Source organism: Phoca vitulina, unplaced genomic scaffold, assembly GCF_004348235.1.
Source record: "Phoca vitulina isolate PV1807 unplaced genomic scaffold, GSC_HSeal_1.0 scaffold33, whole genome shotgun sequence".
Lineage (NCBI taxonomy): Eukaryota > Metazoa > Chordata > Mammalia > Carnivora > Phocidae > Phoca > Phoca vitulina.
The window spans coordinates 1,789,100-1,811,266 of record NW_022589736.1 but is presented as its reverse complement, the minus strand read 5'-3'; the positions used below and the strand labels follow the sequence as shown (position 1 = coordinate 1,811,266).

Below are 22,167 nucleotides of genomic sequence, written 5' to 3'. Positions count from 1 at the left end.
GGGGGGGGGGGGGGGGGGGGGGGGGGGGGGGGGGGGGGGGTTGGGCTTGAAAACAACACGAGTTCATTCTCTTACAGTCCAGCACCCGTCAGAGGCACCCCAAGATGGAGGGGGCCCCCTTGATCAATGTTCACAAGTGGCCCGACAGCATAGGGACCCTCTCCTGCTGTGGCTGGGAAAAACGGAATGGATGGCACAGACAGGCTAATGGATCAGGGAGGACGCTCGGTACCAGGCCTGGAGGGAGGGGAGCAGCCAGGTCTGCATGGGGGGTGAGCTCCCCAGGCTGCTCGCTGCTGTCCGCTTACTCCATGTTCCTTGGAGGAAGCTGACCTCCCTGCCCTGCAGATCTTGAACAAGGCACTCTATCTGGGTTTGCACCACTAGCCTGAAAGGGTTGGGGGGTGTGGCAGGCGGCAGAGGCCCTTCCTAGCTCTGTGGCTCGTGAGTGCTCCACGGCCTTGCCCACAGGCTGGCCAAAGGGGCCCTGGCTCCTGCTGCCACAGGCCTGAGGACCCGTGATGCCATCACAGCCCAGGGCCCCCAGGGCCTAGCAGAGGAGGGCAAGGGGTCCCTGGACCCCTGGGACTGGCCCTTGGCAGACGGGGCTGGGCCATGGAGGGCACACCTGCTCCGGGGTAGGTGGAGGCTTCCGGGCCTGCAGCTGTTGGTCCCCAGGACAGACACGGCCTCCCCAGCAACAGCTGGGCCGGAGACGAGAGGGCCAGGAGAGCCCAGAGCCCAGAACCCAGGCCGCCCCGCCTGGGGGATCAGTTACAGTGGTTGCAGATGCTTGGGGGACGAGGGCCGAGGGGGTGAAGAGGGAAGGAGGCAGAAGGAGCTAGGGGGAGGGCCAGCATGGGGGAGAGCACAGGGCTGAACCCTGCCCATGGCCCCCACCCCCCAACGTGTGACACCAGCACTCGCCCTGGATGAGAGGCCGCATGGACACAGTTCCTGGGGCTGCCCCCGACCCCCAGGGCTCACAGAAAGCTGTCTCCTTGGGGCCGTTTACTCCTGATGATGTTTGGGCCTGAATCTCTGCTCAGACACCATGGCTGACCCCACCCCTGGTGCTGGAAAAACCCCTCCCCGGGGCAGTGCGCATCCACACCCAGCAACTGCCCCCCAGCATCTTCCCGAGGCTGACATGGGCTGACCTGTGTTCTGGGGCTGAGCAGCGCTGGGGCAGGTCTGGGGGCAGGGCAGAGACGGGGCGGCCTCAGGGAAGGGCACTGCAGGGAGGGGGGTGCCTGGGCAAAGCGGGGGATGCTGACAGTTGTTGTCAGTGCCCAGGCGGGTCAGGGGGCCAGGAGGAGGCTGCCCCTGTGTGGCATGGCGTGGTCACTGGGGATCCCTTGGCCGGGGCCACACCAGCATCCCGCAGGTGCTCAGCAAATGCTCTGAGTAAGCAAGGGTCAGCGCAGTGAGCACTGACCGCGCAGCCTTGTAAACTTACTCCTGTCTTGCTTCCTGCAGCCCGAGGTTTGGGGGTCCCCATCATGACCACAGGCCAGAGCCTCCCCAGTGGCCACCTGACCACAGGAGGTCAACACCCCAGCTCCCCTCCTTCAGGCCTGAGGCAGTTGGGTGGTCAGACTCTTGCATGAACATCTCTACTCCTCTCTCTGCTGAGGAGTGAGTCAGCAGACCCTCCAGACCCACTCCAGCAGTGGGGGCATGCCCATCCTCCCAAGGGCCGGGGTCTGCACAGTCTGGCCTGCTAGCAGCCCCTGGCATCCTGGGATGCTGGGTCCTGTCCACCTGCCTACCTGGCCACAGTCCCTGATGGCCAGTTCAGTGAGGGACAGGCTGACGGTCGGGGCCAAGGACTCCCTGGCCAGGCCAAATGGGGCCGAGCGGCCGGTTTTTGGGATTTGGGGATTTTGAACCAGCTGCTGTGGCAGGTGTGGCCAGCCCGGCTAAGCAGAGTCCACCAGCCACCGGGAGGGTCGCCAGCCAGCTGCTGGAGGGTGTGGGGCGGCCAGGCTGGCCACTCGCCCAGGCAGCAAAGCCAGCAGAGGGTGGACGGGGCTGGGGGCTCCAGGAGGGCCTCGCACCCCAGGTGGTTCCCCACCCCTCCGCACTGGAGCAGGGATGGCAACCCAGCTCCTCTGGGTCCCGGGTCTTGGCCTGAAACCCCAGGTTCTCAATCTGGATGACGTGGGAAATCCTAACCAGAAAGCAGGAAGGACACCCGCCCTCCCCAGTCTTCAGATCTTAGCCCGGACTAGATGGTGGCCCGAGTGTGTGAAAGCGTTTGTGAACGGCTTGCGCCCCCCGGTGGCAAGTGCCCGCTTTGTTCTGAGGGATTCTGCGGCTGGGGGCCCAGAGATCAGGGAGCCTGGGCCTGGGGCTGGTAGCACTGTGCTGCGGTCCACTGAGAGCACAGAATCACAGGGGATACTGCACTTGCCCTCAGGGGACACTTATGGTGGTTATCAAGAGTCCCAGGCAGAGCAGGTGCTTGGTGGGGGCAGTTGGGGGGACTGAGGAGGAGGAGGGGACAAAAAAGAGGCTGCCTCTGATTGGGGTCCCCAAATCTGGCCCCAGAAGAGGGTCTCAGTGGCAGAAAGCAAGCCTGGGAAGGGTAGAGGACTTAGAAGCACTTGGGCCTTGGGCAGCTTGCCAGGCGTTAGCAGCCCTCCTCCTGTCGTCAGGTGGGCCCAGCCCGCCCCAGGTGACAGGCCCCAGCTGTGCCCCATGCAGAAACGGGAGCACCTTCGGGAGGGGCTGGGGCCTGGCCGTGGACTAGTGGACGCAGACCTTCAGCCAGGTTCCCCTCCTCTCCTGGTGTGTCCGTACCACCCACAGCCAGGGCTCCTGATGCCCATGGCACTGACCCCCAAGGGAAGGGCTTGTCCACCGACCTCTTGGGGCAGGGGGAGGCGCTGTGGGGGGCGGTGGGGAGGGACGCACAGGCTCTCGGAGGTCTGGGGACGGACAGACTTGGGCCCAGGGGCAGAATCAGGGCAGGGCTGTCCTGGAAACTTGGGGCGGAGTGGACAGGTGACCGTGACCCGATGTGGCCGAGGAGGACACTGACGCTCAGAGAGGTTGAGCCAGCAGCTGAGGGCACACAGGAGCTGCCAGGCCGTGGGCGTGGCAGCGTGGCGGTGGGCCGAGCCGTGGGCGGGGCTGGAGTCAGTGGGCAGGGTCGCGACGCACTGGGTTGAGCTTGGGGCGGGGCGGGAGGTAGAGAGCAGGGGCGGGGGCCGTGGGGCCCCCCCCACCCCGACCCTGAGCTCTCGAGGTTCCGCCCTCGGCCCCGCCCTCCCCGTGGGGGCCCTGTGGCTGGGGGCCGCCTGGCTCCTCCACCGCCCGCAGGCCCGGCTCCCGCAGTGACCAGCAGATGGTGCCAGAGGCCGGCCAATGCTGGGCCTCTGCTGACTCCAAGATCAGCGGGCTGGGGGCTGAGCCTGCCCGCCCCCCAGGTGTCCCCCAGGGTCGGGGCTTGGCAGGGGAGGGATGGGATGCGGCCAGGGCAGCGGAGCGGGGACAGTTAGGGGGCAGCCCCTGCCTGGGGACCGGCAGTGTGGGCTTCAGACCCTGGCTCTGGCACCCCAGGCTGCCAGTCGGTGGTCAGTTCTCCTCGGGGAGGGTAGAATGGGGTCAGCCTGCTCCCAAAAACCCCAGGGGAGGGGCGGTGGGTCCTGAGTGCCCTACTGCTGTGCCTTCTGCTCCCCCCAGTGCCCAGGTGGGGGTCCTGGCAGGGAGGGAGGTGTTGGGAGGACAGGGAGGGCTGGGGCATCCTCCACCCCCCGGGTCCAGGACAGGTGGAGGGAATGCAGTAGAGGACACGGGGGTCCCAGAAAGAGGACCCTCACAAGGGGAGGGTGTCAGAGGAGGGGCCGATGGTCTGGGAACACCCTCAGGAACCCACTGAGAGAGGCATTGGGAGACAAGGTGGAGGTGGGGGCTGGACCCGTGTGACTGTGCCGCCCTCCCCCAGCCGTGTCAAGAGCTTCTAATTGGTCCTTGGCTAATTGCCTTAATTTGCTTTTCAGTCAGTTCTCACAATGTCGGCTTGATGGGCAGGGCTGGGGAGGTTTTTGATGGTTTTGAACATTTCCTAGGGACGCCTGAGCAACCCCCTCCTGCATCCGGGCCCACACCCTCCCCTCAAATGCCTGGTGTGAAGGGTCAAGGCTGAGCCCCAGGAAAGCGGGCTGCTGACTCTGGATGCCCCCTTCTGCCTGCCCTGTCCAGCCAGACCCTGGAGGGTGGTTCCCAGACTTGCCGCCTTGGACTACAGGCTATTCCTCCAGCCAGAAACCCTGCCAGGCCACCTGCATCCATCAGGGGGCGCTGGGGAGGGGCCATGCTGGGCTGGGGCCTTTACACCTGCAGCTCTCCTAAGGGTTGCAGATATGAGCACTCAGCGCGGGGATTTCAGGAGCCCCCACCACGTATTTCCTGATGCCCCTCACTCTGCTGGTTGGGTCTAGGTCTTGGCTCATTGCTAATATTCCATCGGGCGGGGGCTCCGCCTGTATGTTCAGCATGCAAAGGCTTCGTTCTGCACCTCCTCCTCTGCTTCTCACCCGCTTTTCGGGGGGTGGTGAGGGGTTGTCTGGGTGATCTGCTCAGGCCTGTCTCTCAACTCCCTTCCTCGTTTAACTCCCCCACATCTAAGCTACTGTGTAAGCCAGTTAACTGTGCTTCTCATCCTAAAGGTTCTATTTGGTTGTTTCTCACATCTGGGTCTTTGTTCGTGCTATTACAGTGGGTTTGATTTCTACGTTTATCTTGTTAATCGTTCTGTGCTGGTTGGATGATCTCTTCTGAGTGTTCTGCTATCATTATTTCTAGTTCTTAAAGTGCCCCCACAGTGTGAGCTCATCTTCATCAGGGATCGTTTCTTCTGGGGTGGACACATCTGCCTTTGCTGGAGCCTAGGGGCTCTGTATCCCCTGTCCCCACTCACGGAGCTGCTGGGGGTGCCCCGAGGCCAAGCCCCCAGGGAGAGAGGCGGTGGCACTCTGGTACAGGTATCGAGCTCAGCATCCCAGTCAGAATTCAAGCCTGTTGCTTATCACCTGGGGCAGTGGGCAAGGCCCGTGCACCTTTAAGGCCCATCTCCTCACCTGTAGCCCCTCTACCACCTGTAGATGGTCCGGGCACCTCCCTCGTGGGATAATGGATGTGAAAGTCTCAGCGTGGAGCTGGGGGCTCAGAGTAAATACTGGTTCTTCTTGTTGCTGGTTACTGCGGCCAGCAGCCCCTCCCACCCCCACAACCCCCACAGGCAGGTCGAGAAGGACCTGAGACACCAGGGCAGAGCTGAATGAGGCAGACCTTGAAGAGCCAGTCCCCAGCACCCTGTCTCAGACAAGCACATCCAGTACTGTGGGGTGACCCTTGCCTGGTGACACCGGTGGCCTCTTCTCAATGGACAAGACCCCTGTGCAGCCTGAGTGCCGAGATGGGGGAGGGTTCCAAAGCTGAGGCAGATAGGGGTGGGGTGGGCAGTGGGCAGCCAGACTCAGAGCTCAGGCCACCTCTGGTCTAGCCATTCCTAATGAAGTTAGAGACTGCGGCTCCTCCATGCCTCCAGGAAGCCACTGAAGGGCTCACAGAGCTAATGTGCGAATGGACTGTCCGTCAGCCTCTGGGCACGCTGCCCAGCCACCCAGAGGAGTCTTCCCGGTGCCCAGTCACTGTCGGCCACCAGCCCAGGGCTTGGCTCTTGCGGAGTGGATAGCACAGCTAGTCTGGCCCTTGGAGTTGGGGCATCTCAGGGGTGCCCCCTCCTCTTGGGACACCCTCCAAGCAGTTCCCCAGGGAGCCCAGCAGCCTGGCAGGTGGGGGTGGTGGGCATAGCCCCTCCCCAGGGCTTTATTTCCACTGGGGGATGGGCTGATGCCCCCACCCCACCTCCCGGCATCCCACGTGATCCCTTGGCAGAGGTGGATGCAGGGAGCAGCTCTGAGCCCCGGGGAGGAGCTTGCCAATGAGCAGCCCAGCCCAGTGGCCACTGCAGCCAGAGGCTCTGGTACGCAGAAGCTGGGGGGGGGGTGTTCCCCAAAAGATACATCTGAGTCCCCTCCCCTGTGACTGAGAGCATGTCAGGTCTTTGCAGATGCTATCAGGGTACATCAGGGTCTCCCTGGATCAGGGTGGGCCCTGCCCAGTGACCAGTGCTCCTGGAGGAAGAGAGAGCCCTGGACACAGACTCGCAGGGATGGGGCCCTGTAGTGACAGAGGTGGAAGTCGGGGCTGGGGGGAGCAGGTACAAGCCAGAGATGGCCAGAAACAGGGGTGAGGCAGCAAGGGTCCTCCCCTGGAGCCCCCAGAGGGGGCATAGCCTGCTGACACCTTGATTTGGACTTTCACTCTCCAGAACCGAGAGAATAAATGGCCCCCTGGTTTGCAGTCCTCGGTTACAGCAACCACAGGGGTGTAACCCAGGGGAGCCCCTCTAGCCCCCTTGCCACCAGGCCGGCCGAGACTCCCGTCCTGCTGCATCTCACAGTGAAGCCCAGGGCTTCCCCCTCCAACTCCCGCCATCAGCAGCTCAGCTTGGGCTCCTCCGGAATCAGGCCGAACGTCAGTGGCTCTGAAAGCCTGCAGTCTCCGTGCATGGACCTGTCAGGGACACAGAGCAGCTTCCACTGGCCGCCTGGAATTCCTGGCTGCATGCTGTCTGCTCCCAGGGCCCCACGTTCTCCTGTCCCCTCCAGGCTGTGGACCCCGGTCACCCATCATGCAGCCTGGACCCCAGTCACCCATCATGCTCTGGACCCCAGTCACCCATCATGTGGCCTGGACTCCGGTCACCCATCATGCCACCTGGACCCCAGTCACCCATCATGCTCTGGACCCCGGTCACCCATCATGCGGCCTGGACCCTGGTCACCCATCATGTGGCCTGGACCCCGGTTACCCATCATGCTCTGGACCCCAGTCACCCATCATGTGGCCTGGACCCCGGTCACCCATCATGCAGCCTGGAGTGAGGAGCTGAGGGGACATGCTCAGGGCCTCCATGGGGGTCCCAGGTCTCTGCGATGTGAGCCTGAGTCCTGAGGGCAGCATCCCCGCGTGGCGGTGTCTGATGCGGTGCTTTCTTGAGGTGGGAATTCCTTCTTCTTCAGGAAGCCTGTTCTGCTCTCAAGGCCCCCAACCAGCCAGATGAGACCCACCCGCAGCACAGAGGGTCCTCTCCTTTACGTACAGCCCCCGGCTGGAGATGTTAGCCCAGTGACGCCTATACCAGCATGGGACAGAGTAGCCGGAGACCAGAGCCTCCCGGGTGGATGCAGACAACTCACCACCACAGCTGGTACGGCTGTTCGTTCTCATGACATGATTTCCGCTTCACAGATGGAAGTGATGTCCCGCCAGGGCCCCCCAGCTGCGCCTGTCCCTGGGCGTCCCTGAGGAGACCGGGCTGCTGGGCAGGGAGTAGGTGCCTGCAGAGACACAGCCCACTGGCCCGGACCTGCTGCAGGCCGGCTGCCTCGGAGGAAGGGCAGCTGCAAGGACAATGCGAGGCCCCGGACGCACCGGGAGGCTCACAGCGGTTCCATGTGGCCCAGGCCCGGGGCGTTTGTCCCTGGAGCTTGCCGACAGCATGTGTGAACCGCGCAGTGCACATGAAGAGCTTCTCTCCTGAGAAAATCAGGAGGTTTTTGTGGGGCCTGTGTTCTCAAAGGGCAGCCACAGGCTGGAGCTCAGGGGCCCCCCACTTCGTGGGGTGCAGGTGGCCCGGCCCCACGCCTCTGCTGTCTGGGTGCCAAGGAGCTGGTCCCTCACCTTGTCCCCTGCCCGGCCCCCTGCACGAGGCACGTGCGAGCCTGCATTTGCGTTCCTCCGCTGGAGACGTGGCCACCTGGCTGAGGGGAGCTGAGGGCGTGTGGCGGCCCCGCCACCGTCCCTGAGACTGTCGGACCCCATGCTTGGCCCCTCAGCTAGAGCAGCGTGCAGTCCTGTGTTCGTGCTGATTAATGACTCCTCGGCTGAGGAACTCTGTCTCCGAGGGCCGTGTGACTTCCAGATGTAAATGGACAAGGTACGTCGATGAGTCACTCGGTTCGAACATGTTAGAAAAGAGAGCGTTCCGCTGGCATCCGATGAGCAAAATGAACTTTTTTGTGGATGTAAAAGTCGACTGCTGTGGACAAATCAAAGATGGCACGCTCCTTTTGATTTGCCCCGGGTGGGAAATCAAGCAACTCCAACAGGCTTCGCATGTGTCAACGCCAAAACCCGGATATTGTGGGAACCGGCAGTGTGCGCCCCGGGGCAGCGTCGGGGCAGGGGGAGGGGGTGAGGAGGTGCAGGTGCGCCTCTCCCTGCCCCGCCCAGGGCCAGCACGGCCCCCTGGCAGTCTCCTGAGTGGCTCCTGTTCTGGTGGCCCGCCACCCGCTTACTGAAGTGCCTCCGCGGGGTCCTCGGGGACAGGGCTGGGTCGGAGGCCGCTGGAGGGGGCTCCGGGTGGGGACAGGGACAGAGCAGGGCCAGGTCATCCCCGCTGCAGACGCTGGCCAGCCCACGCCAGCCGTCGCAGACACAGAGCCCATGTCTCGCTGGGTTCCGGCCAAGCTGCAGCCCCGTCCTGGTGTTTTCATCGGTTACTTAATGCTGCTCTAAGTCAGGACACATTAAGGATTTAAATTATTAGCGTGAATTGTGCCATTCATCTCTATCCTTGTAAACGCGGCTGCAGGAGCTGTGCCCCGGTCAGCGACATCACCTGGCTCGCCCCGCACACACCTGCATTGTTGTTAGCCCGTGGCTCCCACGTGCCCGCTCCGGCCTTCGTGGGCATTAAGGGCCCGGCAGCCCGGGGGCTGCGGGCGCTGTATCTCCCTCTGCTCTGCGTCCCTGGGTCACTGCGGCTGGCACTCGAGTGAGAAGGGAGGCCACGGGGTCCCCGGCCCCTCGCTGCCTCAGAGCACCGCAACCTGCTTCCCGCGCCCCACGGAGGGGGGGCTGGACTCGCTCCGTCGCACGCATCCCATGCTCACCGTGGGGGGTGGGGGGAAAGTATCCCCGCAGGTGTAAGTCCAGCTGGGACCTCAGGACGTGACCTCACTTGGAGACAGCACCTGTGCCGGTGTCATTAAGGGTCTTCAGGTGAAGTCCTCCCAGGTTTAGCGGGGAGAGGCAAGGACCGGAGCCTGCCCGAGAGCCCTGGGGGAGCACGGCCCTGCTGACTGCTGATTTCGGACTTCTGGCCTCCGGAAGCAAGAGCACACGTCTCTCTTGTGTTAAGCCCCCGTCGGTGGCCCTTTGTGCCGGCAGCCACCGGTCTGCCTGTGTGCCCAGGGGCATCAGGGTGCCACCCACACGTGGGGCGAGGGGAACGCCCCAGGTCAGCCCCCCGGCACCGCTGTGCTGTCAGATGTCACTTAGAAAACACTGGTTCAAAGATCAAATTAGGAAGGACCAGCCCCCTGTCTCTGCTCCAACATTCCACTCCCAGGGCCCCCAGCACTTCCCCTCTGACCCGGATGTACCCGCACGCGCAGCATCCCCGGGCCCCAGCTCAGCTCTGACGCCACGCAGCCGCTGATCGCAGGGATCCCGCGGGCTCAGGGCCTAGCCCCACCAGAGCGCCCCCACTGCAGATGCCAGTCCAGGCTTCTGCCTGACCAGCTCTAGACCCACAGGGGAACGGAGAGGCCGTTTATTCAGAGCTGCCCCGCCGAGGAGCCAGCCCCCGTCACCGCATCCGTGTCCGTCCGGCAGAGACTCCAAGGTGCACTGGGGAGCGGGCAGCGTTGCGGGGGGAGAGCGGGCAACTGCAGGTGCGTTCTCTTGAGGGCGGGGTGGCTGAGGCCTCCGGCGTGATGGGTTTGGGGACATGTGGGGTTGGCAGAGTAGGGACAGCATCGCATCTCCAAGGTGACTGACAGCACCATTGTGCGCAGAGGCTGTGGTTTGGGCTGGTGTGGGCAGCTTGCGGGTCAGAGTTCTCTTATCACATGTGGCTGGCTGAACATCGGCCTTCAGTCTCTCATCCCCAGCGGGCCACCCCCAGACCCCTGGAAGAGGGGCCCTGCCGGCAAGCTCCTCCCTGGGCCTGGAGCTTGCCCTGTGCCCATTTCCTTCGGGTGTTTCCTGTCCCTGACCCCCGGGAGTTCAGGGTGGTGGAGGTGGACCCCGGTCCAAACCCCCTCGGAGCCTGGAGACCCACCCCGACTCCAGAGCAGGCTGCTCTATGCAGCCTGTGGGTGGGGAGGGAGAGCCACAGTTCTGCCTGGCCACATGGAATGTTCTGGAGCCAGCTGCCTCTTGGCCTCTTCCCCAATGGGGTGTGTCGTCTATCCCTCTCCTTGTCACCTGGGTTCCAAGGTCAGGTCACCCCCCTCCATCTCCCTGTACCCCCTCGGCCAGTCGGTAGGAAAGGCCCTGGTCTTTGCCATCGGGCAGGGCTGGATGCTGGCTCTGCCACCTTCTCCCGGTGCCTGGTGGTCATTGTCCGTGTGCCCAGGAGAGCAGTGTTCACCTGTTTGTTCCTGAAGCCCCAGCCCCCGGAGCACCTCTGGGCTCGGGGCGGACACTTGGCTAGTCTCTGCTGGATCCATGCTGCTGTCGGTAAGCGGGCAGTAATACTCCCCACTTCATGTCATGGCTAATTCTGGAAGCTCACCCCCTTCCTCCTCCCTGTCATGGCGCGCCTTCACACCCCACCACTGAGTCAGAGCTGACAGCCATGCCCAGTGCCAGGCTTGGCCCTGCCCCAGGATCCGGCGTCCGGCACCCAGGCCAGGTGGCCCTGGAGATGGCGGCATCACTCCCCCGCCCAGGCTGAGCCCACAGCCCACGGACTCGGCACAGCCGGTGGGGAGGTGGGGGAAACCAGTCCCGCCTTATGGGGAGTCTCTGGCAAGAGTGGGGCTGCCGAGTCATCCTGAGAGGCTGCTCCCAGGAAATCCAGGCCCTGCCAGAGCTGAGGCCAGGCCTGGGCTCTCGGGGATTCGGCCTGTAGGATGCAGTCCAGGGGGCTACAGCAGCCACACGCACGGTGGGACAGGGTAAGTCCAGCTCCTCCTCGCTCCTGCAGAGGCCCTCCACGCGAGGGACAGCAGGCTGGCCTGAGCAAGCCCCAGGCTGTGTCCAGAGACTCGGACCCAAGCTCACCTTTGCTCTGTGCCCAGCCAAGCCCCTTGCCCTCTCCGTTTCCCCGCTTTCTAAGGAAGAAGCACAGGGCTCTGCCTCCCGCTTCCAGCCCACAGGATGGAGCGGGTTCCGCGTGTGCTGGGCGGCTGGGCCCACCTGGTGTCTGGTCGCCTTCTCTCACGGGCCCTGGCATGTGCCCTCCATCGGGGGGTCCAGGCATGGGGCCCCAACGTGACTCTGCAGTGTCCGGGGAGGCTGTGGCAGAGCAAAGCCCGGCTGGTCCCGACTCGACAGGCTCCAACTCCTTGCCACCAGGGGCTGGGGCCCCAGCTAAGCCCATCAGGGTGCAGGGCCGGCCCGAGGCCTCACCTGGCCAGTGCAGCCCCCTGGGAGGGAAGAGCTATCTTGGTGGGGGTGGGGCCAGGTGGGGGGCGCAGGGGGTTCTCACCAGCACCGGATGCCAAGTCTCTGGGGTGCATTCCACCCAAACACCTCATCTTCCTCTTCCCCTGAGCCGAGCCAGGCTGTGGCCCCTTTACCAAGGGCTGGGTCTCTGCTCCCCACTCTGTACCCACCCCTGGATGGTGCCGGGCACAGCGTGATGCCCAGTAAGTGCCCATGGGGTGAAGCCTCCCCTTCTGAAGGCTGGGGTAGCCTGGGAAGCTGCATTCCAAGTGCCTTGTCACATGGTGCCCACTGAAGCCCGAGACTGTGGCCAGAAAGGGCAGCCAACCTCAGGCCCCTGCAGAAGGCCTGGTGCCTCCCGTGAGCCCGCAGGGTGGTGGGGGGCAGAGACTCGCTCACCAACACTCACAACCTCTGCATCCAGGACAGACAATACCAAGGGGATGTGGTTTGGGAGCAGCAGGCGACAGAGCCACAAAGAACCCAGGTGGAGCAGCCAGGGGGTCTTCCTGGAGGAAGGGGCATTTGAGTAGACAGGTTAATTAACTGGGGTGTGCTGAGCAGGGATACGGCTAGGACAAAGATTCAGTGGTGGAGGCAGCATGGCCTCCAAGGGGTGGAGAGAGGGCCCGCCTGGCCAGAGGACAGAGAATGCCTCACGCCCGCCTCCCCAGGGCCCGCCCCAGCCCAGGGACTTTCCTGGGGACACACACGGGGGCCTCCAGGGTATCTCCAGGTGAACTGGAGTCAGCCTCCGTGGCTGGTGAATAATCACAGGGAGCCTCAGAACCGGTGGCCCAGGTGGGGGCCAGCGCGGCTGTGAGGGGAGGGGAGGCAGACTCTGTGTCTGTGGCTGCAGCCTCGGCCCCTGCACAGGGGGGATCACAGGCCATGGCGGAGCCCACAGCCAGGACAGGGGTCTCCATGCAGGGGGGGGGGGCCGGGACTGTCCCTGGGGAGACCATCGGGCCATTGCCCTGTTGCCATGGCTCCTAGCTGCCACTAATCCTCACCCTTCTCGCCAGTGCTGGGCCTGACCTCTGCAGAGTGTACCCAGCTGTCCCCTCACTTGCTCCTCCTGGGGACACATGCCAGGAGCATGGGCAACAGGGGAGAAGGAAGGTGGACAGGCCACCTCTCTGGGGCCCTTTATTCTTTCTCATTGCAGCCCTCAGCAGCACCCGGGTGAGACCACCCAGGTGGGGGGCTGCCGAGGCCTCCCAGCCTGACGCCAAGCACCCGCCCACCCACAAGGCTGTGTCTCTGTTGTGCGCCAGGCACTGACTCGCCCACGGGACCCTGCACCCCCAGGACAGTGAGATCGAGGAAGCTCCTTGGGGAACCCCAGAACTTTTGGGGGCCTCTTGAACTTGGGATCTGGCTGCCAGGAGCTGGATGCAGCCCACGGCTGAGATGTGAGCCACGAGGATACTGGGAAGAGGCTGAAGGGAGGGGTCAGGCAGATGGAGGGTTTTGGGGGGCCTCGGAGGGGTTCTCGGGGGATCTGCCTGGAGAAGCCGCTACTGCAGGCTGGGCAAAAGGAGCCCAGGTATCTCCAGAGAAGGTGGAAAGGCAAAGGGCTTACATGGGGCAGATTCTGGGGAGGAGCCCGGGACCTGGCCTCCAACTCCTGTACCCACCAGGAATAGACTCTGCATGGGGCAAGATGGCTTGAGCTCTAGGAGCCAGGGTTCACAGGACATGGCTCACAGGTGACCACAAGGGGACCACAACCTTACCCCAGGGCACTGCCACCGACCTCCATGGGCTGTGACCCAGACTCCCTGAGCTCCATGCACATGGAGGACAGAGCTGACCATTCAGGCTGGAGTGGCCCCTGAGTATGTTCTCCAGGTCACGAACCCAGCGGTCTCCACCACGCTTAGAACCCCCCCACCCAAGGCCCTTCCTTCAGTCATTCTCAGCATCAGATCACACCCCTTGCTGGGGCCTGGCCCTAACATTTTGGACCCTTTCCCACACTAGCCCCATTGATCACCTGTCCAGCCACACAAACATGCCAAGTTCACTCCTGCCACAGGGCCTTTGCATCTGCTGTTCCCTCTGTCTGAGTCTGTTCCTCACTCACTGGAGTCAGGCCCCTCCTTACAGAGGCTGTCCCTAGCCTTCCTGTCCCCACCACTGTCTCTTCCTCTGCACCCTGGTTCTTTGCACACGGTATTTATAATGATTTAAAAGCACCCCCGTTAAATACCTCTCTTTGCCACTCTGGGAGCTCGTGGGATAGGCCTTGCCTGTTTTGTCCACAGCGACCTCTGCATCATCCAGGGCAGGCTGGGCACCCAGGAGTGCCAAGACTGAAACAATCCCAGAGGGTTTGTGCGAAGCTGCTGAGTTTGCAACAGGCCACACACATGTGCTCATGTGGTCCCCTTCCTAGCTGGTGAACCCCGCAGGACATGTAGCCTGGCCCTAGCTCACCACCCCCGGCCACCCACGGGGCCCCCGCACCGGCCCAGGGGTACATATGGACCTCAGCTTCGGGGCAGGCATCAGGCAGGTCCTGAGTGGCCAGGACCACGTTACCTCCCATGGCCATGGGTTCCCGCAGGACATCAGGAAAGAGCAGCCTCCGTGTGGGCGGCTGTGCCTCCGTCGGAAGGCCAGTAGGGATCCGCAGTGGGCGGACGGGCCTGTGGGGACTGTGGGCGAGGGCGACGTCCCTCTCCCAGGCTCCATGTTTCCTTGGGTGGGTGTCTGGCTTTGCATCTACAGGGGTGAGGTCTGTGTGGTCCCCTTAGGGAGCTGAAGGACACAGGAGATGGCCTGGGGTGGGGGAGGGAAGCCACCTCCTGAGCATGGGGTCTGAGTCTGGCTGGGAAGGGGGTACTGTGTGCTCCAGGGAGCAGCCTAGCCTCCCCAAGTGGAGCCTGCATGAAAACAGACCCTAGGTGTGAGACCCTGCATCTGTGTTTTGATCAGGTGACTGTGATCCCTGCGAAGGGGAGACCCTACAGAGTGAAGACAGCATCCTGGGAATCCCCAAACCATTCAGCCAGCTGGGGCCATCTGCTGCCCCTCCATCGTCCTGACCGCCATCTCGGGCCCGGTTCATTCCATCCGTCAGACATAGGCCTCCAGCGCTTCTCCTGAGGGAGGATCACTTCCCCATCCTTAGACTTTCAGGAGGGCGCTACCCGGGGCCCCTCCTGCCCTGCTGGAGGCAGGACCCTCCAAGCTCAGGTTTGTGGCCAGGGCAGACAGAAGAGGGGCGCCGCTGTTCTAGGAGTGAATGGGGCAAGCGCTGCGGATGAACGTGCGTGGGCTTCGGGGAAGGATGGGGAAGAGACCCGCGGGGCGAGGGGAGCCTACTGTCCGCCCCGCCCCGCCCCCCCCCCCCGCGCTCGCCCCGCCTCCCAGCCGGCGCCCCAAGCCAGGAGCGCGGAGCCGAAGCGAGCGCCGCGCCGGCACTTGGCTCCCGCCGCCGGGTGAGTGCCGCGCGCCCCTGCCCTCCGCTCTCGCCGGGGCCCTGCGCAGATCCCGGTTATCCTCTGGTGGGGGGGGGGCGGGTCTCACTACCCTGCACGAAGCCCCGCGCGGCCCTGGTCCCGGGTCCTGCCGCGCGTCCCCCGCCTGAGGCGCCCCAGTCCCACGCGCTTTCCCTGCGTTTCCCCGGGGCTCACCTAACACCACCCCGGGGGCCTCCCCTGCCCTTCCATCCGCTCCCCAGTCCCGGTCGCTCCATTCCCTCCCGCTCCCTGGCTTCCCTCACCCTTGCTGGACCCTTGCTGGACCCTTCCCTCACCCTTGCTGGACGTGCGCGGGGGTCAGGGCCGAAGCAGCAGAGAGACTCGGACAGCCGCTCTGCGGGCCCGACCTCCTCGCGGTGGGCGCCGCCGCGGGGCTCGCCCCAGGCTGGCGGAGGGTGGGCGGCGCGCCTGGGGTGGGTTCGTTAGGAGACTGTGGCTTGGGGGGGTGGGGGTGGGAAGCGGAAACAGAGGGAGCGGGAGGCGTGGGGCGCGCGGGGAAGCGGTCCGAGGGCGCGTGCGTGCGGGGGCCGGGGCGCGGGCCAGCCGAGGTGGGGTCCGCCATGGCGCACCAGGGGGAGGCGGACGGCGAGCTGTGGGACCGCGGCGGGAAGAGTCGGCCCAACTTCTGGGGGTCCTGGGAAGGGAGCCCCCGCATGTCCAGGGCTTGGCAACAGTGCTCTGGAGTCCTCGTAGTCCTTACCCAGAAGGGAGTGCACGCCCTGAAAGTTCGCCTGTGCGCTGTCTCCCCACCCAGGGTGCAGGGGGGGCCCTCGCCTGCCCACCTGCCTGGCACACTGTCCCAGGCCTGCAAGCTGACCTGGGGTCCTGAGGAAGGGCCAGGAGCCCCAGCAGGCCAGAGAGTGAGGCCGTTCTACAAACAGTTTCCTGTGGGGGAGGACTGGGGAGCCTCAAGTGGACAGTGGATGGAGGTTGATAGCATCAACACAATGACCCTCCGTGGGTTCCTGGTAAAATGACCCAGATTTCCCAGAAAGTGTGCTGGAGGCGGAATATGGCCTTGGAAACATCTCGCAGGGCGCGGAGTCCCAGCTGGGACTGAGGAGGGGGCTGCGCTGGCCAGCCTCCTGTTTGCTGCACCATGCCAGCCCACGCCCACCTTAGTCTCCCGCTGCGGCCCTCCGTGGGGGAGGCAGGCCCCCACCTCGCCCAGTGTTTGCCCCTGCCCCACTCAGGTGGGGGGACTCCCAGGTGAGGTGCGGACCCCAGGGGCATTGAGCCAATCCAGGCTGTCGCTGACCCTGGGTGGAGGAGGCAGGCACTCTCCTGCCGGCCTCCTGGGGGGCCAGTCCGGAAGAGACTGGGCAGCACGCAGCACTGAGGCCCCATCCCCATCCCCAAGCCCCTGGGAAGCCTCCAGCGCCCTTCTCCTTGGAGCCCAGGGCAGGCCCCTTTTCGGACACTAGGGAGGAGATGCTGGGCTGTCTGGGGCAGGGGGGTGGGAGCCGTTATTTGGCGCCCACTGCGTGGCAGGCACTGCACGAAACAGCTTGCTCACCTGAGTTATTTCACGCGATCCGCAACTTTACCTCCGCCGGGGCTCAGAGAAGTGGGCCAGGGTGTGGGGTGGGGTAGGGGGTCTGCTCCCTGGGCTGCGTCAGCTCCTGGCCCTTCCTCAGGACCCCAGGTCAGCTTGCAGGCCTGGGACAGCGTGCCTCTGGGTCAGAGAGCGCCGGTGCTGGCCCATGGCTGATTCCACATCTCCCCCCTCCGCTAAACCCCCCACCGAGGGAGAAAGGGCCCCAGGGACAATTTTCCACGAGTGTAATTTCTGTGACTAAGAAGATTGCCGCTTCTAAATAATGGCTCCTGTAGAATTATGTTCCCAGAGGCAGACGCCACCATAGCGGCCTAATTTTGTTCTTTACTGCTGTGCAGTCTGAGGAACTGGGGGGCTTGGGGGGTTGGCAGAGCACCTGGAAGCAAATCTCAGAGGAACCCTGAGTGGCCTCTTTAGAGTCAAATTCATGTTCAGCTGCCACATGCGGGGGACCCAGGCCCTGCACCAGGGATGCATCTGAGCTGAGTCGCCCCTTCCTCCACGGGTGAACTGAACACCTTTGGGGGGCTGCTGCTTCTTCCCCACCCAGCACCCCGGGTTCCCACTCAGAGTGAGCTGACAGTCCCTTCTTGAGTATTTTTTTTTTTCCAAAATGTGAGCAGGGGTCTGGGGCAGAGACGAGCAGGCTGATCTCTACCTGTGGGAGCGAGCCTGCGGCCGGCCCTTGCCTAAAGGTCCCCAGAAGGCCCTCCTCCCTGCTGGGCACCCGGGGAAGGGTGGGCCCCCCAAACCCAGAAATGCCCCTTCCGACCGAGGGACCCCTGGCTTTGTCTGGAAATGCAGTTGTCCCTGGAGATCACACCTTGCCCTGTTTGAGTTATTGTCCCTCACCTCACCTCTGGTCACCATGTCACACCGGGGCGCTCGGCACCGGGAGCAGCAAATCCAGCCCGACACGGGCAGCCTCTCCTTCCCCCTCCCGGTAAGTCCCCTCCCGGTGGGGACCCCAGCGTGACAGCGTTTCTCCCTGGTGCTTGGCGTCCAGACACCACTGGTTCCTGCCGTCCTGTTCCAAGTTCTGCCTGGGTTTCTGCCTTGTCTCCCGGCTGCCATTCTGTAGGATTTTCTCAGCATCCTTGATGTTCTGTGGGTGGACCCTGATGCTATTTTATCTGTGCTCATCCCTGGGGCAGCTCTGTGCTCTCCGGCAGCACCCAGCACCCGCCGCTGCCTGTACCCCCTCGTCAGCCGGCCGTGCTCCCAGGGGGTCCCCTCAGCTCCACTCCCATTCCCCAATTCTCTCTTCAGCCACATCCAGACCTGAGTGGATTCTGACTTTTGTGGATTTTTTTTTTTTAAGTCCAAATGATTTTTTACACCCAAGAGTTGTAACTTTCAAAAATATACACTTGTTCATTTTACTTCTTAGACAGAAGCCAAATTTGTTTCATAATATTTTTATGCCTGCCTTATTGAGGATCCTACACATATTTATTTAAATAGATCTTAAACATACTTGTAGACTCCTATTACTTTTATTCTGTCGGAAATGAATCCACTGACCCATCTCCCCACTGTTGATTTTCTAGGGCACACGTCCTAGCGGCGGTTAGCCGAGTGAACTTGGAGGTTCGAGCATGCCTTCCCAGCGGGAGCTGAGGGTTTCTTTCTAATATGGTCACCGTGCTTTATTCTGGGCTCCCTGGCTTGTCTCGCCAGTCTGGGGGCATGCCCTGCTCTGACGGTCCCTGGGGGCACTGCGGGCCAGCCTGGCAGGGCTCTGGGGGGGTCTTTGGCCCTGAGTGGCCCTGGCTGGGGCCCCCAGGGGAGCTGGGGCTCCCTGCTGGCCCCCACCCCCTGTGCAACGTGGCCCACTGGGGCGGCAGGTGCCTGTGCCCCCTCCCCTCTCCCCCCGTCAGAGGAGATGCTTGTCTTCTCTTGCACATCATCGTTTTTATGAACCTCCTCAAACATACAGAGAAGTACAAAAACTGTCTAAGGAGACATGTGTGCCCATGACCTTGAACCGAGGATGTTAATGTTTTCTGCTCTTTCTCTACAAAACCCCATGCACACCCCGTCCCAGTGGCCGGCCCCCACTCACACACGAGCACTTCCTCCTGGTCGGTGGCACGGGCTGGGGTTATGCCGTGGGTTCTGTGTGTTCGCTGGCTTATGGCATGTGTGGAGGACCTCGTCTGCCCGTCCCCGCTCCACGCCCTCTGCCCGGGCCTTAAGAGATGCTGCCGTCCATGGCTGTGGAGGTGCACGCCTGGAGTGCGTCCCTCGCCCCTCTGATGATGGCCCCCGAAGTGGTTTCCTGCGTCATCTCCTTGGCCCAGAGACATCCTGCCGCAGCGGTGGCTCTGGGGAAACCGACTCCTCTGGCCAGTCTGCGGGATCTGCGGGGGCTCTCAAGGGGACGGTGTTCCTGAGGCTTGGTGGACTCTGGCAGAGCCTCTGCAGCCCGAGGTCTGGCTCCTCGGCCGTGCGGAAGGCCTGGCACCCTCCCGATGGCTCCAGGAGGTCACCCAGGAGAGCGGGGCTCGGCAGGTGTAACTGTACCTCCAGCCGGCATTGGCTGGGCATGAGGGGCTCGGCGTGCCCGGCCGCTGTTCCAGTCTTCCTATCCCCACACCCATCCTGCACCATCCTCCATCCCTGCTGGCGAGACGGGGTGGAGAGGCCACCCCCAGGCTCCCTGAGGCCCGAGCAAACGAGGGAGGTGGAGGCCGCGCGGCGGGCTGTCCTGGGGCAGACGGGGCTGTGGGGACGGCCAGGTCTCTGGAAGCCGTCGGGGTCCCAACAGATGTCACAGCGCTGTCCTTCTGCTCCTTCCTCTCTGGGCTGGTTTTCCAAACAATTTGCTTAATGTGATTCCCGGCCGAGCTGGACGTGAGTAATACTGTTTACCTACCGTGGGGCGATCCCGTGCCTCTGGGCAGGCGGGGCCGCGGGGAGGAAGCACCCTGGCCCGTTAATCGCTCTGCCGCCCTCCCTTTTCTCTGCAGAGAGGACGCGCCGTGCTCGCGTTCGCCCTGCCCGGCCTGCGGTGGCCGCGATGGAGCCTCTGTTCCCGGCCCCCACGCTAGCCAGCTGGAACACCTCCTCTGCGGCCGCCAGCACAGGCGGTGAGAACGGGACGCTGGCGGGGCTGGCGCCCTCGCCGGGCGCCCGAGCGGTGGTGGTGCCCGTGCTGTACCTGCTGGTGTGTGCGGTGGGGCTGGGCGGCAATGCCCTGGTCATCTATGTGGTGCTGCGCCACGCCAAGATGAAGACGGTCACCAACATCTACATCCTCAACCTGGCTGTGGCCGACGTGCTGCTCATGCTGGGGCTGCCCTTCCTGGCCACGCAGAACGCCGTCTCCTACTGGCCCTTCGGCCCCGTCCTGTGCCGCCTGGTCATGACGCTGGACGGCATCAACCAGTTCACCAGCATCTTCTGCCTGACCGTCATGAGTGTGGACCGCTACCTGGCCGTGGTGCACCCCATCCGCTCCACCCACTGGCGCCGCCCCAGGGTGGCCAAGCTGGCCAGCGCCGCGGTCTGGGCCTTCTCACTGCTCATGTCCCTGCCGCTGGTGGTCTTCGCAGACATCCAGGAGGGCTGGAACACCTGCAACCTCAGCTGGCCGGAGCCCGTGGGCCTGTGGGGCGCCGTGTTCATCATCTACACGTCTGTGCTAGGCTTCTTTGGGCCGCTGCTGGTCATCTGCCTGTGCTACCTGCTCATCGTGGTCAAGGTGAAGGCGTCGGGCGTGCGGGTGGGCGCCACGCGGCGGCGCTCGGAGCGCAAGGTGACCCGCATGGTGGTGGTGGTGGTGGTGGTGTTCGTGGGCTGCTGGCTGCCCTTCTTCATCGTCAACATCGTCAACCTGGCCTTTGTCCTGCCCGAGGAGCCGGCCTCCGCTGGTGCCTACTTTTTCGTGGTCATCTTGTCCTACGCCAACAGCTGTGCCAACCCCGTGCTCTACGGCTTCCTCTCCGACAACTTCCGCCAGAGCTTCCGGAAGGTTCTGTGCCTCCGCAAGGGCTACGGTGCCGAGGATGCAGACGCCACGGAGCCACAGCCCGACAAGACCAGCCGGCCACAGGAGGCCACGTTGCCCATGCGCGGCCCCGAGGCCAACGGGCTCATGCAGACCAGCCGGCTGTGAGGGCTGCGGGCGGGGGGCTTCTGGTGGCGTCTGGATTCCCTGCCGGGCGGAGCCTCCCCCAACATTCCAGCGCCTGCTGAGGTGCCCCCTGCAATGGCCGGGATGCTCCGCACGGTGTGAGGACCGGCAGTCCTGGGCAAGGCTGTGGGTGGTCCTGCAGGGAGGCTCAGGATGCGAGAGCGTGGGCGGGAGAGGCTGGATGCTTGGGGCATCTCGACCTTCTTATCCTGCCCCTGGCCTGTGCCAGCCTGCCAGGCCGGGGAGTGACCACCGGTGTGAGCTGGGGACCGCTTGCCTCCGCCCTCCAGCCCCCTGTGCCTCCTCACATCAACCCTGGGTCACCTGGCCGAGTCAAGTGTGAGTCTGTGAAATTAAAGACACTTGGACGCACTGGGCTCCCCAGCACCTGCAACTGTTGACTCTGGGGGGTGGCAGATAAAGGGGGCACAGTGGTGCACAGCCCGCAGGGCAGCGAAGGCGGGCTGGGACCCCAGAGGGGACGTCTGGGACTGCGGAGTTCCGTTGCCGTGGAAACCCCCCCGCGGCCTGCTGCCCACAGTCACGGTTGGTTCCATGGTGGGAGGGGGTTGGGGGAGCAGCTCTCAAGGTGGCTGAATTGGGGGTGCAGAGTCGGCCCTGCAGGCTCCTGGGTCTCTAGGGCATCGGAGAGGCCGTCCCGGGGAGGGGCGGGCACCCACAGCCATCTCTCTGCTTTGTCAGGGGCTCTGGCCTGAGAGGGCGGGGGACAAGAGCAGACGAGGAGACCTGTCGTGATAACAGGGGGGAGCGGCTCCCAACGCAAGCAGCAGTCACTCAGAGGGAGCACTGTGTGGGTGCAAATGCCAGCAAATGCCAGCAAATGCCAGCAAATGCCGGGCCCCTGAGGAATTCTGCAATGCCCAGACCAGAGCGGCCTCGGCCACACCCAGGAGCACCACCCCTCCCACCGCCCCTGGCCCTTGACTTGCTGGGGTCCCATGTGCCTTGGGCCTCTGTCCAAGGCTGGAAGGAGAAGGACCAGAATGTGGGGGCTCACTCGGCCTACATGCCCCCCCACCCCACCCCCGTCTAGACAGCCATGCCTGGTGCCACCCCGGCTCACGCTCCCTGGGTCTGCCTGGAGCAGGACCTCCAACCTGGAGCAGGGGACAGGGAGCAGGTGCATGCCAGGCAGGGGAAAGGCCTGGTCAGCACGGCCTGGGCTGCACAGACCCTGGACAGAGGCCAAGGCCTGGAAACACGAGAGCGTAACGAGGGCGCTTGTGTTTGACAACCCGATCTCCGAATAAATTAGAGAATAAATGTTTGACTCTCTCCCAAAGCAAATATTGTCCCTGGAGCCAATCGAAGCTGGTGCAGATCAGGGCTCGTGGGTCACAGGAGGCTGGGATGGGGGTGGGCAAGTGCCCGCTGGACGTGGGAGCCGGGACACTCAGGTAATAATAGCGACAGCGCAAACAAGCAGGGTCTAAAGAAGGGCCAGGCATTTCCCTGGGGGCAGCCAGGTGGGCTTTCTGGGAGGT

At 63.8% G+C, this 22,167-nt stretch overlaps 1 protein-coding gene across 2 annotated transcripts; it reads left to right on the top strand.

The window, feature by feature from the left end:
• Window positions 1–10,883: 10,883 nt before the first annotated feature.
• SSTR5 (somatostatin receptor 5) lies at window positions 10,884–21,946 on the top strand. 2 transcript variants are annotated; one of them, XM_032425786.1, is made up of 2 exons: window positions 10,884–10,985; window positions 19,497–21,946. In XM_032425786.1, exon 2 carries the CDS (start codon window positions 19,547–19,549, stop codon window positions 20,642–20,644), a length of 1,098 nt encoding a protein of 365 aa, XP_032281677.1. In that variant the 5' UTR covers window positions 10,884–10,985; window positions 19,497–19,546; the 3' UTR covers window positions 20,645–21,946. The 2 variants fall into 2 exon arrangements, with proteins under 2 accessions (XP_032281677.1, XP_032281676.1); XM_032425785.1 differs by lacking the exon at window positions 10,884–10,985 and adding an exon at window positions 14,890–14,924.
• Window positions 21,947–22,167: the final 221 nt, after the last annotated feature.

Bases quoted from the DNA above. Each gene is read 5' to 3' on its own strand.
- SSTR5 (XM_032425786.1), top strand. From the start codon at position 19,547: ATGGAGCCTCTGTTCCCGGCCCCCACGCTAGCCAGCTGGAACACCTCC.